The following is a 13,191-nucleotide window of genomic DNA, read 5'->3' as shown; positions in this document are numbered from 1 at the left end:
AGCGGGTACAAACAACCAATCACACTCACTTCAGGGATGTCAACAATCTGAGGAAGTTTTTTTTTCATATGCATATTCAACCAATTAAGATTTTTTGTAGGTTTCAAAACAACATTTTTTGTTGCCTTTACCAGTATGACTTAATTTGTTTTGGTTTGTTTCGTTCTGACCTGAAAAAGATTCCAGGGGTCACGTCGTTGTGTAAGACTATCGAAAACCGGGGTCTTTAACTTTTATCGCAACTTTGTCAAAAGGAAAAGCGAGGGAGCTATTTGTGTAATCTGGCAATATGTTAGTTAATTAGCTAAATGGGCCCCATCATCCCTTTAGCTTTCAGTACTATCTAATTAACTTGCTTACTTACACCCACAGTGAATCCAGTCAATGTTTTAGGCATGTATGGTATGGTGGTGGTCATGCTGGTAATGTGCCAAATGTGTTGTTTTTTTGTGCCACCGCCAATAGAAAAATAATGAGAATTGAGAGGGTACAAAAGCCACAGGGTGTAACAGCTTCTGTGCATTTTCAAAAATAACACAATATCCTTTCTAAATTGTGCTAATTCACTGGACGGCTTTAATGTCCCGAGTTGTACTAAATTTCCGGACCCTCATTGAATTGGGGTGTTTAGCAATAGAATTTCCATATTTACTTAACCCAACTTGCACGTTTTTGGAGTGTGGTAGGAACCTGAAGTATAGCGCTATTCAACTAAATTGTTCAGGGGGCCACATTTTCAGAAAACTAAGGACCTAAGGGCTAGACTTCTCCCTTCATTAGTATTCTTACTTTGAGAACCAACATTCTCTGCACTGCACATTTGTTTTGGTCCATTTCTTTTATCAGTTGTACATTTCTGAAGACAATAGCCCTACAATGCAAAATATAAGTGTTGGGTGCTGCGTTTACACTGGTCTAAGTTCCTCTATATAACAGGAGCACTTTAGTGTTTTTGGAATTTGCTGTAAAATTTTTGTCTACCCAGTTTTGAACTGCACTCGGGGGCCAGTATGGCGTTATTTGGCCCCCAGGCTGCCAGCTCAATAGCTCTGGTGTAAACCCACGCAAGCGAGCAGAGAACAAATTTTGGACCGTGAAGTAAATGTGCTAACCACATGTGCCATCATGGTGCCCCTGATAAATTCTCACAACAGCATTGATTAGGATTGCGGAAGATGGATTTGAATCAGGGACCCTAAAGTTTTTGGCCGGCTACTCTATCATCTGAGCCACACTGCTGACATGTTCTGAAAATTACATTAATTCATGTATATCAGAAATAACACTAAACATTTTTTTTTTTACTTTTTTTTTAAATAGCTTAGTATAAACTGATATGCCACACATTGAATTAGTTAGTGTGGATACCCCTGCTGTAAAGTAAGCAGACTGAAAAAGCAAAAGGCATAAAATAAAACATTAGCTTCCAGCATCTATTTGTCACTGTTTTAGCATTACCTTTAACAATGTCAAAATAATGTAGGCGGCAACATTAAAAGAAAATGCAGAAACTTGTCAACATGTCTGCATCACAATTAGAAGCAGATACACTATATTGCCAAAAGTATTTGGCCACCCATCCAAATGATGAGAATCAGGTGTCTTAATCACTTGGCCTGGTGTATAAAATCAAGCACTCAGACATGGAGACTGTTTCTATAAGCATTTGTGAAAGAATGGGCCACTCTCAGTGAATTCCAGCGTGGAACTGTCATAGGATGCCACCTGTGCATTAAATCCAGTCGTGAAATTTCCTTGCTCCTAAATATTCCAAAGTCAACTTTATTATAAGAAAAGTGAAGAGTTTGGGAACAACAGCAAGTCAGCCACCGAGTGGTAGGCCACGTAAACTGACAGAGGTGTCGGCGGATGCTGAAGTGCATAGTGCAAAGACTTTTGTCAGTTGCTACAGAGCTCCAAACTTCATGTGACCTTCCAATTAGCCCACATACAGTACGCAGAGAGCTTCATGGAATGGGTTTCCATGGCCGAGCAGCAGTATCTAAGCCATACATCACCAAGTCCAATGCAAAGCGTGGGATGCAGTGGTGTAAAGAACATCGCCACTGGACTCCAGAGCAGTGGAGACGCGTTCTCTTAACTGATGAATCACGCTTTTCCATCTGGCAATCTGATAGACCAGTCTGGGTTTGGAGGTTGCCAGGAGAAAGCTACATTTCAGACTGCATTGTGCCGAGTGTGAAATTTGGTGGAGGAGGAATTATGGTGTGGGGTTGGTTTTTCAGGAGTTGGGCTTGGCCCCTTAGATCCAGTGAAAGGAACTTTGAATGCTCCAGGATACCAAAACATTTTGGACAATTCCATTGGATGGCACTTCAAGTTGATATGTGAGTAAAGGCAGGTAGCCAAATACTTTTGGCAATATAGTGTATGTTTTCTTTTTCCTACTGACCAACAACAAGCATACATTTGAAGTGTGACATTGCATAATATCCACAATCACCTTATAGAATAGCAGAATGAAGTTTATGGCAAATGCAACGAAGAGAGCTAACATCCTCATGTTGTAAAAGTTCCTGGCAAAATAATTCTGTGGGAAGACATAAACAAGTTACAAATAACACTTTAGCAAAAAATTGGAAAGAAAAGGAAGGAAGAAGTCTATTTACCAGGAGTTTTCTCTGGTAGGCAATAATTTTCTTTATTACTGCCGACTCCTGCATATCAGACTCTTCTTTTAAGATCTTGCGCCTTCTGACCTTTGTCTTTATCTTTTCATTTTTCTCTTGTTTATCACCAGGTTCACCTCTGAAATGAGAGTTAAAATTGCAAAACATATGGCATGAATGTGAATGAATGTTTGGTGGTCAGAGGTGCCGTAGCCGCAAATTGTCCGCCACACTTCCGTCAGTCTACCCCAGGGCAGCTGTGGCTACAAATGGAGCTTACCAACATCATTGTGTGAATGTGGAGTGAATGAATGATAAGTTCCCAGTTCTCTGTTAAGTGCTTTGAGCATCTACAAAAGTGCTTTAGAAATCTAATCCACTATATGGTGTCCTCACAATTCCTATTTTGGATTTGTGTAAGGACTTAACGTGGGATGATGTGAAAGTCTCTTCAAAAGAAAACAAAGCAATTATTTGTTATTTTTAGAAACAAATTATTTAATGATCATACTAACAGGGATCAATTTTCAACCTAGAAAAATGTAGAATCTGACTACATTTGCAACCAAGCAAAAAGGAATTCCAAGCATGTAAAATATGATTATACTTACTTTATGTCCGTTTCACATGCAGTGTCTGTTGTTGGTCCCTTTTTCTTCTCCAATGAAAAAAAAACAAGAAAACATCTTTGAGACTTAGCGTATGGCAAAATGAACAGAATTGACCCCACCTGAACCAATACCACACGAATATTTGTTTTTTGGTTTACTTTGATTTAGCAACATTTCACATAGAAGTGCAGCTTATTGTATACAACACTGAACATATCTTACAAACAGGGTGGACATGACAAGTGTTTGCATTTTTCACTTTGTTTATAAATATCATCATCAAAATGCCAAAAAGAAGAAACAGGAGCATGAGAAAAATAGGGGAATATTGAAAACTGTATTTAAAATCAAACAGGTTGTTCAAAAGTTGAAGCCATAAAAGGGAACTGCCTTTTTTTTTAAATGTTGCTTGTCATTCACAATCCCTACGTAAGACAAGAACATTTGTTTTCCCTTTTTTTATGCATTCAAAATCATAAATAAACACTAGAAAAAGTCAGCTAACAATGAAGAAAATGGGATTCGCTCTATTTCGCCTACAAAGCACTCTAAAAACCAAACACATCACAACGTTCGCTATTTCCTTCAACAAAAACTACCACTAATCATGGCGGACTTCATGAGAGCCAATGACTACTTTGGGACAAATGATTCAGAACCTTATATTGTTGAGCCTGAATATGCAGAGGATGAGCTACAAGTTTTAGAAGCTGAGTGATAAGCAGATCCAGCAAGTACCACTATTAGTTAGTGCTAAACAAGAAATACAAACCACAAACATAATAAAACAATCACTTAATGTACAATGTCTGCGCTCACTGGGATGCCGATTGATCAGATGTACATATTTTCCCGTTCAGATGAACAATTATTCATAATACCTACACAAATGAAAAAAAACCCCGAAACAAGCATCTTTATGTGCTTTTCTCGCCATTTCTGGGTGTAAGTCGAATGTCAAAGTTGACCAAATTCTCGGTCTATGGCCATAACTTTGTACTATACAAGTGAGAGGCATAATTTAGACTGACCATACGTCCTCTTTTCCCCGGACATGTCCTCTTTTGCGGGGCTGTCTGGGCGGGGTTTCTTAAATGCCTCAAATGTCCGGTATTTTGAGTTAGGGTTGCGTGTATTTTTAATGTACGTCCAGGGTTAAGAAGGGGTTAAAAACAAAACAAATTGTGAAGGTGTGCGCACGCAGCAACATTGGTGAGGGAGGGGCAGAGACAGAGAGCGAGAGAGCGAGACAGTCGAGAGACAGACAGGACACAAGAGAGAAGCCGAAACGTAAATGCAACTTCACGGATGATTTGCGGGAAAAGTATCTGTGTTTTCGTCCTGGCCGTGACACATGGAAAGCAGAATGCACTGTGTGCAAAGCAGGAACGTATATATCTGTAGCAAATAAAGGGCCCAACGATCTACAAGCCCATATCGACACTACAAAGCACAAAACAGCTGTGCAGGGCGAGAGCTCGCCTGCTGTATTTTGTTTAAATTTAATTAAGTTGTTTTGAGGCATTATTTATGTTTAGATTATATACAAGAGGTTATTTTGAATATTTCTACCTCTGCACTTTTTTTCCAAAACTGTGAATGTTACAGAATATAAGTGTGACTTATTTTGTTATACTGTCAACCAGTGTTGGCGTTAACGTACTTTTTGTGTCTTTTTAACGCATTGAAATCAGAAAGGACGCAGATTTTTCTTTTTTTTCTTTTTACCATTTGCGGCCCACGGCTAATGTTTTAAAGGCCCACAAATAAACAAAAACATAACAAAAGTGAAATAAAAAAGCTTACAGGTGAAATGTAATTTAGAAACAGTTGCAATGTTGACAAATAAAACAAAGCTGTTATTTTTTCTTTCAAACTGTCATTGCTCAAAACATTATATTGAATCAAAATCAATATTATTATGAATTATTGACCTATCAAAGGTTCCGATTATTTCACATCAAATATTCCACTTTGAATAATATTTTTGGTGGAAATGTTTGCATATTTTGTGTGTTTGCCATAAAAAACAGTTTTGTTTGACAAAAAAGGGCAGAAAACAAACAAACAAAAAAACAACATAAAAAAACTAAAACATTTTGAAATGAGGAATAGATCTGAAGTTAATGTAGACTCCAGAGATTTAAGTGTTGAATATATAATGTATGTATGCCCTGGCACACCATTATCATCATTTCATGACCGAAGCAAAACACTTTTTACACTTTTATACTGAAATAAATACACCTACAACTTATTAAATAAAAACATAGAAAAAACTACTAGCAGTGGTAAAGTTTAGATCCTCGAAAGAAAGAAGAAAGTGAATGAATGTTTATAACTGAATACATTTACATATGCATGCACATTTGTTTTCTTTTGTATTATTTTTTTAAAATGAATTAAGTAATGTTTATGACAACCTTTTTCCAAAACACAATATAGAATGTGAGATATAACAGGATAATGCATACATTTGTCATTTGTTTTCAAAACGCTTACAAAAAAGTGGGACCCCAAATATTTACTGTGGTACCCCATTTTAATGACTTGATGGAGTCCCTTGGACCCCATTTTGAAAATTCCTAGCGCCAACACTGCTGTCAACAGAGGAGAAAAAATGCTTTATTTAAACAAATATATTATTTATAAAGCAAGTTCGAGTATCATTGGCAAATTTTCACCTAGTCCCGGCCTTGGCGTGCTGCCCGCCTTGGCACGCATATATGTGTCCTCTTTTTGGGATTTCAGTATATGGTCAGCCTACATAATTTATGGTCTAAAATGAACTTTTAGCAACTGAGAGGCGATGCAGCAGCTCACTGGCTCAGTATGTCAAAAGCTGCATAAGCTAGTTAGCTCTCTGTGATCACGCCGCCGCCCGGCGTTAGCGCCTATAATAACAATTGTGCTAATAACTGGTTAACATGCAGGTGAGGACATGTAAATGGGGTATTGTTGGTGGTTGTTGGATGTTTTTACAGAGCTTTATAGGTGCAATAGGTTACTCCCATTAGCTGCATTGCTAGCCACCTCGTACTTGCCATATATTACAAATTAATAAAAAAAGAAAAACATATGTCCTTTTTTTCTTGTCTTGTCTTATGTAAGGATTGTGAATGATAGGTAAAAATCCCATTTATGAAGTCATAATCTGCAATAGGGCTGCTTAACAATAAAATTTAATTACGATCACTATTTTGGCTACCACGATTAAATGAGGGTGATAACCTGCAATATCAACAGAACTCAGTGGCATTAGCCGGCATGAACAATCTTTACTGGGCTGCTGCAGTCAGTTGCCTTGGTTCACTTCGTTTGACCTTTTTTACTTCCATGGAGTCCTCGGCATGCGTTAAAGACTGCTCCACTGTTATTAAACAGCAACAGGTGTGGACGCCTGTTTTGTTTTGTTTTGCTTTGGTTGCTTCCCTGCACTCCCACTAGCACATATAATGGCTAGCCAATCTTGCTAAATAGACTCTGGAGCCCCTTTCCATGGAGTGCATGTGTATGAATATATATATATATATATATATATATATATATATATATATATATATATATATATATATATATATATATATATATATATATATATATATATATATATATATGCATGTGTATGAATATATATATATATATATATATATATATATATATATATATATATATATATATGTATATATATATATTCATACACATGCACTCCATGGAAAGGGGCTCCATGTGGCGTGCATGTGTATGAATATATATATATATATATATATATATATATATATATATATATATATATATATATATATATATATATATATGAATATATATATATATATATATATATATATATATATATATATATATATATATATATATATATATATATATATATATATATATATTTATATATATTCATACACATGCACTCCATGGAAAAGTGTCGCCAGAGTATATATACATGTATATACCACACACAAACACACACACACGCACACACACACACACACACACACACACACACACACACACACACACACACACACACACACACACACACACACACACACACACACACACACACACACACACACATATATATATATCCATCCATCCATTCTGTAGAGATTCTGCTTGTCCCGTTCGGGGTCGCGGGGGGGGGGGGCACCTCATCGCAGGGCCAACACAGATAGTTGACAACATTCACACTCACATTCACACACTCGGGCCAATTTAGTGTTGCCAATCAACCTAACCCCAGGTGCATGTCTTTGGAGGTGGGATGAAGCCGGAGTACCCGGAGGGAACCCACGCAGTCACGGGGAGAACATGCAAACTCCACACAGAAAGATCCCGAGCGCAGGATCGAACCCAGGACCTTCATATTGTGAGGCAGACGCACCAACCCCTCCTCCACCATGCTGCCCCATATACATATATATATTATATATATATAAGTATAAATATATATATATAAATATATATATATATAAGTATAAATATATATATATAAATATATATAGGACACGACGTCCACAGTTTCCAAAAACAATTTGAAATGTGGACTTGTCAGACCACAGAACACTTTTCCACTTTGTATCAGTCCATCTTAGATGAGCTCAGGCCCAGCGAAGCCGACGGCGTTTCTGGGTGTTGTTGGTAAACTGTTTTCGCCTTGCATAGGAGAGTTTTAACTTGCACTTACAGATGTAGCGACCAACTGTAGTTACTGACAGTGGGTTTCTGAAGTGTTCCTGAGCCCATGTGGTGATATCCTTTCCCCACTGATGTCGCTTGTTGATGCAGTACAGCCTAAAGGAATCGAAGGTCACGGGCTTAGCTGCTTACGTGCAGTGATTTCCCCAGATTCTCTGAACCCTTTGATGATATTACAGACCGTAGATGGTGAAATCCCTAAATTCCTTGCAATAGCTGGTTGAGAAAGGTTTTTCTTAAACTGTTCAACAATTTGCTCACGCATTTGTTGACAAAGTGGTGACCCTTGCCCCATCCTTGTTTGTGAATGATTTCATGGAATCTACTTTTATACCCAATTATGGCACCCACCTGTTCACAATTTCCCTTTTCACCTGTGGGATGTTCCAAATAAGTGTTTGATGAGCATTCCTCAACTTTATCCGTATTTATTGCCACCTTTCCCAACTTCTTTGTCACGTGTTGCTGGCATCAAATTCTAAAGTTAATGATTATTTGAAAAACTTTTTTTTTTTATCAGTTTGAACATCAAATATGTTGTCTTTGTAGCATATTCAACTGAATATGGGTTGAAAATGATTTGCAAATTATTGTATTCCGTTTATATTTACATCTAACACAATTTCCCAACTCATATGGAAACGGGGTTTGTATATGTAGGGAAGGGCTAAAAAGGTTAAGCTTCAGGTTGTGAAGAGCATCAATTGGTGGTTGGCTATTTGGAGACTTTTAAGCGGTAGTCCCTCTGAATTTTTTGGGGGTGGGGATTTCCAGCTCCCTCATGAATGATTATATGATGTACCCAGCAAACAATTGAAGCACACTGTCTATTTGAGGGATGATAATTGTTGTAAGAGTTTCTGTTTACCTCAAAGAGGTAAATATCCTTAATAACTTTAATATAGGACACGTCTATGTTGTGCTCCTTTTTTTGACTATGACTTTGGAAGCACAACTGGGTTTTGTCATTAAACGTATTTCACATTGTTCTTTTGATTGTGCAAGGTAGTTATTATTAATAGTGGCTCCTGTAGTCATGCCACGCCAATACCCAACTCTTCCCATTGCGCGCTGGTACTGTCAAATAACCCAGACTTTAGGTGAGAAAATACAAGTAGCTGACGTGATCTCTACCTGATGCTTTTGTTGGAGCCCAGGGGGAGGCGCCATTGAGGCAGCTGAGAATGATGGTGAAGGAAGCGGAGAGTTGAGAAGTTCAGTCAGACTGGCATAGGGGTTGTGCGGGGTAATTTTGTATTGTCCTCCTTCTCGCCGTAAATCCAGCCCAAAGATGTCGGAAAGCAGTTCGGTGTCGCTGGTATTGATAGCCAATTCTGCCAGGTCCTCCTTCACTGAGGTCCTGTCAAATGATTTCCTGTCTTTGTCTTCGTCATCGCCCCGGACTTTGTCCTGAGTAGGGTCAGGCATGTTAGCCAGTGGCGCGGACACCTAGAAAAGCAACATTTTAGTTAAAGGTTTTTATTTGAATTTGTTAATCTACTGATAGGCTGCGTTTAGTTATGCTGTGTACCTTTATGGCATTAGCCCCATCAACTAGATTGGCTCCTAAGAAGCTACTGTAGAAAATTCTGTAAAATCCTCGGACCACACTATACGCTATACAGAGCAGGCCTTGCAGCGCTGACCAGTAGAAAGAAACCAAGGTTGTCACTAAGTCTTTGGCTGTCATAGTCTTTATCTTCTTCATCTGCTTCCTCAAACTCTTCACGGACAGCACCTGAGTTAAGAGATAAAAAATGCCAATTAACTTTATTGAGATCACAATAGTGCTTTGATTTTAGGCCCAATAAGTATGACACACACTGACACCAACCTATCAATGAACATATGTGCCACTTCAGTTATGGTGCGCCATATCTGGCCCCCAGTCCTTGAGTTTGACATCTTGGTTTAAAGCATGGATTTTCAAAGTTTGGCACAATGACCATCCCCTCTAGAAACGGCAAAGGCCTCCACCACTCTCAAAAAACAATTGTCTGGGGCCTATTTCGAAGGTTCTCAAAAACCAACACGGTTTCGTCTGTCATTGGAGAAAGTAGAAATACATACATTTTGTCTGATACCTACAGTAATATAACATGAGGTCAATAAGAAGCATGTGGTTAAAGTTAACTGTGCCAATGTACATGTGGTTGAAAAATTACGTCTATTATACCACGGTCACATGTGGAGAAATTTCAGAGTCATATACTGTAAGGGTTTGATATCTTTTTCACAGATGACATCTGCATGGTCACAGGGGTATTATGGATACCACTTTACCACTTTAGTTGCCTGATGGATTATACTACTGTTTTTTGACTTTTCCCAAAAGTTTAAAATTATTTTTATTGTTTAGTGCTTTGATCATGTACAAAACCCAAAACCAGTGTGTAAATCGTACATAAAAACAGAATACAATGATTTGTCAATCCTTTTCAACTTATTATTGAATATACTGCAAATACAAGATATTTAATATTCGAACGGAGAAACTAAATTTTTTTTTGCAAATAATCGATAACTTAGAATTTAATGGCAGCAACACGTTGCAAAAAAGTTGGCACAGGGGCATTTTTACCACTTTGTTACATGGCCTTTCCTTTTAACAACACTCAGTAAACATTTGGGAACTGACGAGACCAATTTTTGAAGCTTTTCAGGTGGAATTCTTTCCCATTCTTGCTTGATGTACAGCTTAAGTTGTTCAACAGTCCGGGGTCTCCGTTGTGGTATTTTACGCTTCATATTGCGCCACACATTTTCAATGGGAGACAGGTCAGGACTACAGGCAGGCCAGTCTTTTACTATGAACCACGCTGTTGTAACACGTGGCTTTGCATTGTCTTGCTGAAATAAGCAGGGGCGTCCATGCTAACTTTGCTTGGATGGCAACATATGTTGCTCCAAAACCTGTATGTACCTTTCAGCATTAATGGTGCCTTCACAGATGTGTAAGTTACCCATGTCTTGGGCACGAATACACCCCCATACTATCACAGATGCTGGCTTTTGAACTTTGCGTCTATAACAATCCGGATGGTTCTTTTCCTCTTTGTTCCAGAATACACGACGTCCACAGTTTCCAAAAAACAATTTGAAATGTGGACTCGTCAGACCACAGAACATTTTTCCACTTTGCATCAGTCCATCTTAGTTGAACTCGGGCCCAGCGAAGCCGGTGGCGTTTCTGGGTGTTATGGATAAATGGCTTTTGCTTTGCATTGTAGAGTTTTAACTTGCACTTACAGATGTAGCGACAAACTGTAGTTACTGTCAGTTGTTTTCTGAAGTGTTCCTGAGCCCATGTGGTGATATCCTTTACACACGGATGTCGCTTTTTGATGCAGTACCGCCTGAAGGATCGAAGGTCCGTAATATCATCGCTTACGTGCAGTGATTTCTCCAGGTTCTCTGAACCTTTGGATGATATTACGTAGATGGTTGTATACTGTAGGTCTCCTTTTGATTAACAGGTGATTGTGGAAGAGGTGTGTAGATGTGTGAGGGCTCCTGTGAGATGTGTCTTTTGTATGTTTTGTGTTGTACAGTTTTCTATGTTAATATACTGTAAATGTTGTTCATAAGCCATGATTGTATTGTTTTTAGTAGTTGTGCCATTTGTATTCTCTCATGTATATTTTATGTCAGGTAGTGCCAAAGTTAAGGACAACAGTTGAAAATTAGCTGTTAGCTAAATCTGGTGTATCCCTCGATTCCTTGTAAATAATGTATTGTGCACCAATAATAAACAAATAAATATATAGAGCAGAATACTATTGCACACCTTGATCAGTAGCATGACATTGCCCTGAAGAGCTATCAGTGCCATGCGGACCATGGTGAAAGAGAAGAAACCCATCTCAGGATTTTCCACATTTGGATTGTCTTGCTCACTATCTTCTTTCACCGCAAAGCGCTCGCCAATGTCTGACATCTGAGCAGCAAGTTGCATTTCAAAAATGGTGTCTTCACAGAAATTCACAAACAATTCCATCTTTTCCTTCTCGCCTCCTTCATTCACCACATCAAAGATGAACTGGCGCTTTGATTCTTTAACCTAGGATAAAAAAGGAAAGAAAGAAAATAATAACAGTGGATTTGCCGGTAGATTTTACATCAGTCGAGCAAGTAATGTGTCCAAAAAAGAAGTTGATAAATTAAAAAAAATGACTTCACAATTACCTGCGGTTTTTCCCACTGTGTTCGACTGGACTCACTGATCTCAAAGTAGACTCTCTCAATCCGCTTGGCACTGCCCATGATCTCAATCCTACCCAGGTAGGGTTGGAAGTAGTTCAGAACACTCTCTGCCAGCTCCAGGAAGGTCTGTAGCCGGGTGTCATGAGGCATGTGCTCCGACAAGTTGGTCAGCAAAACCGCCACATTGAAGCCAATATCCTTTCAGATCACAATTTAGGTTAGAGTTTTCTTTTTTCTCTCAGTTAATATAACTCCTCCTTTCCTATACTTAAAATAGTCTGTCATTTAGACTGAGACAATTGATAGTGTGTTGTTGGATGTTAGCTACTGTGCTAAGTGCTAAGTTGTGTGCATTTTAAGTGTTATTCTTTGCTTTTTTTCTAATTTTGTTAGCTCAATATTAGTCCAAAGAAAACAATGGACACGCAATGTGTGATTTAGGGCTGCACGATTAATCGAAATCGAATCGACATCTGGGTTTTAATTAGTGCGGTAAATAACCGCAAGAGGCTTAGGTTTAGTTTTTTTTTCCTCCGCCGTCACCGGCATTACAGTCAATCAGAATTGTTGAGCCTAACACTTGTTGTTCTCTCACTTCAAACATGGAGAAAGACGTCTGACTTTGTGAATCGCTCTCAGCACCTGAGCGTGTTTGTTTAACAATGGAATTAACTAAACACAGTCATTCACAATCTTTGTCTCAAAGGAGGCAAGAGCGGGCCGCCACCGCCAACACACACACAGTACAGCCAGTGAGAAGTGCCGCAAAGTAACACAAATTAGGGGGAAAAACATAAGATTCAAGTCCATCCATCCATCCATCTTCTTCCGCTTATCTCAGGCCAGGTCGCGGGGGCAGCAGCCTAAGCAGAGAAGCCCAGACTTTCCTCTCCCCAGCCACTTTTTCCAGCTCTTCCCGGGGGATCCCGAGGCGTTCCCAGGCCAGCCAGGAGACATAGTCTACCCAACGTGTCCTGGGTCTTCCCCGTAGCCTCCTAACGGTCGGACGTGCCCTAAACACCTCCCTAGGGAGG

General features: G+C 38.9%; 1 protein-coding gene across 5 annotated transcripts in view; it reads right to left on the bottom strand.

The window, feature by feature from the left end:
• The window catches only part of ryr2a (ryanodine receptor 2a (cardiac)), a 273,470-nt gene that overhangs the window by 39,694 nt on the left and 220,585 nt on the right, over positions 1–13,191 (bottom strand). For 4 of the 5 annotated variants that reach the window (XM_062056398.1, XM_062056401.1, XM_062056399.1 and 1 more), the window contains 7 exons: positions 12,140–12,355; positions 11,742–12,014; positions 9,486–9,692; positions 9,089–9,403; positions 3,242–3,288; positions 2,631–2,769; positions 2,465–2,551 (listed from right to left, as the gene is read on the bottom strand). In XM_062056398.1, the coding sequence (XP_061912382.1) occupies positions 2,465–2,551; positions 2,631–2,769; positions 3,242–3,288; positions 9,089–9,403; positions 9,486–9,692; positions 11,742–12,014; positions 12,140–12,355 (1,284 nt within the window). The remainder of the gene's footprint in view (positions 1–2,464; positions 2,552–2,630; positions 2,770–3,241; positions 3,289–9,088; positions 9,404–9,485; positions 9,693–11,741; positions 12,015–12,139; positions 12,356–13,191) is intronic. The other variant, XM_062056400.1, reaches the window with a different exon arrangement.

Source organism: Entelurus aequoreus, linkage group LG08 (genome assembly GCF_033978785.1).
Source record: "Entelurus aequoreus isolate RoL-2023_Sb linkage group LG08, RoL_Eaeq_v1.1, whole genome shotgun sequence".
NCBI classification, from domain to species: Eukaryota; Metazoa; Chordata; class Actinopteri; order Syngnathiformes; family Syngnathidae; genus Entelurus; species Entelurus aequoreus.
This window is presented reverse-complemented; position numbering and strand designations above follow the sequence as displayed.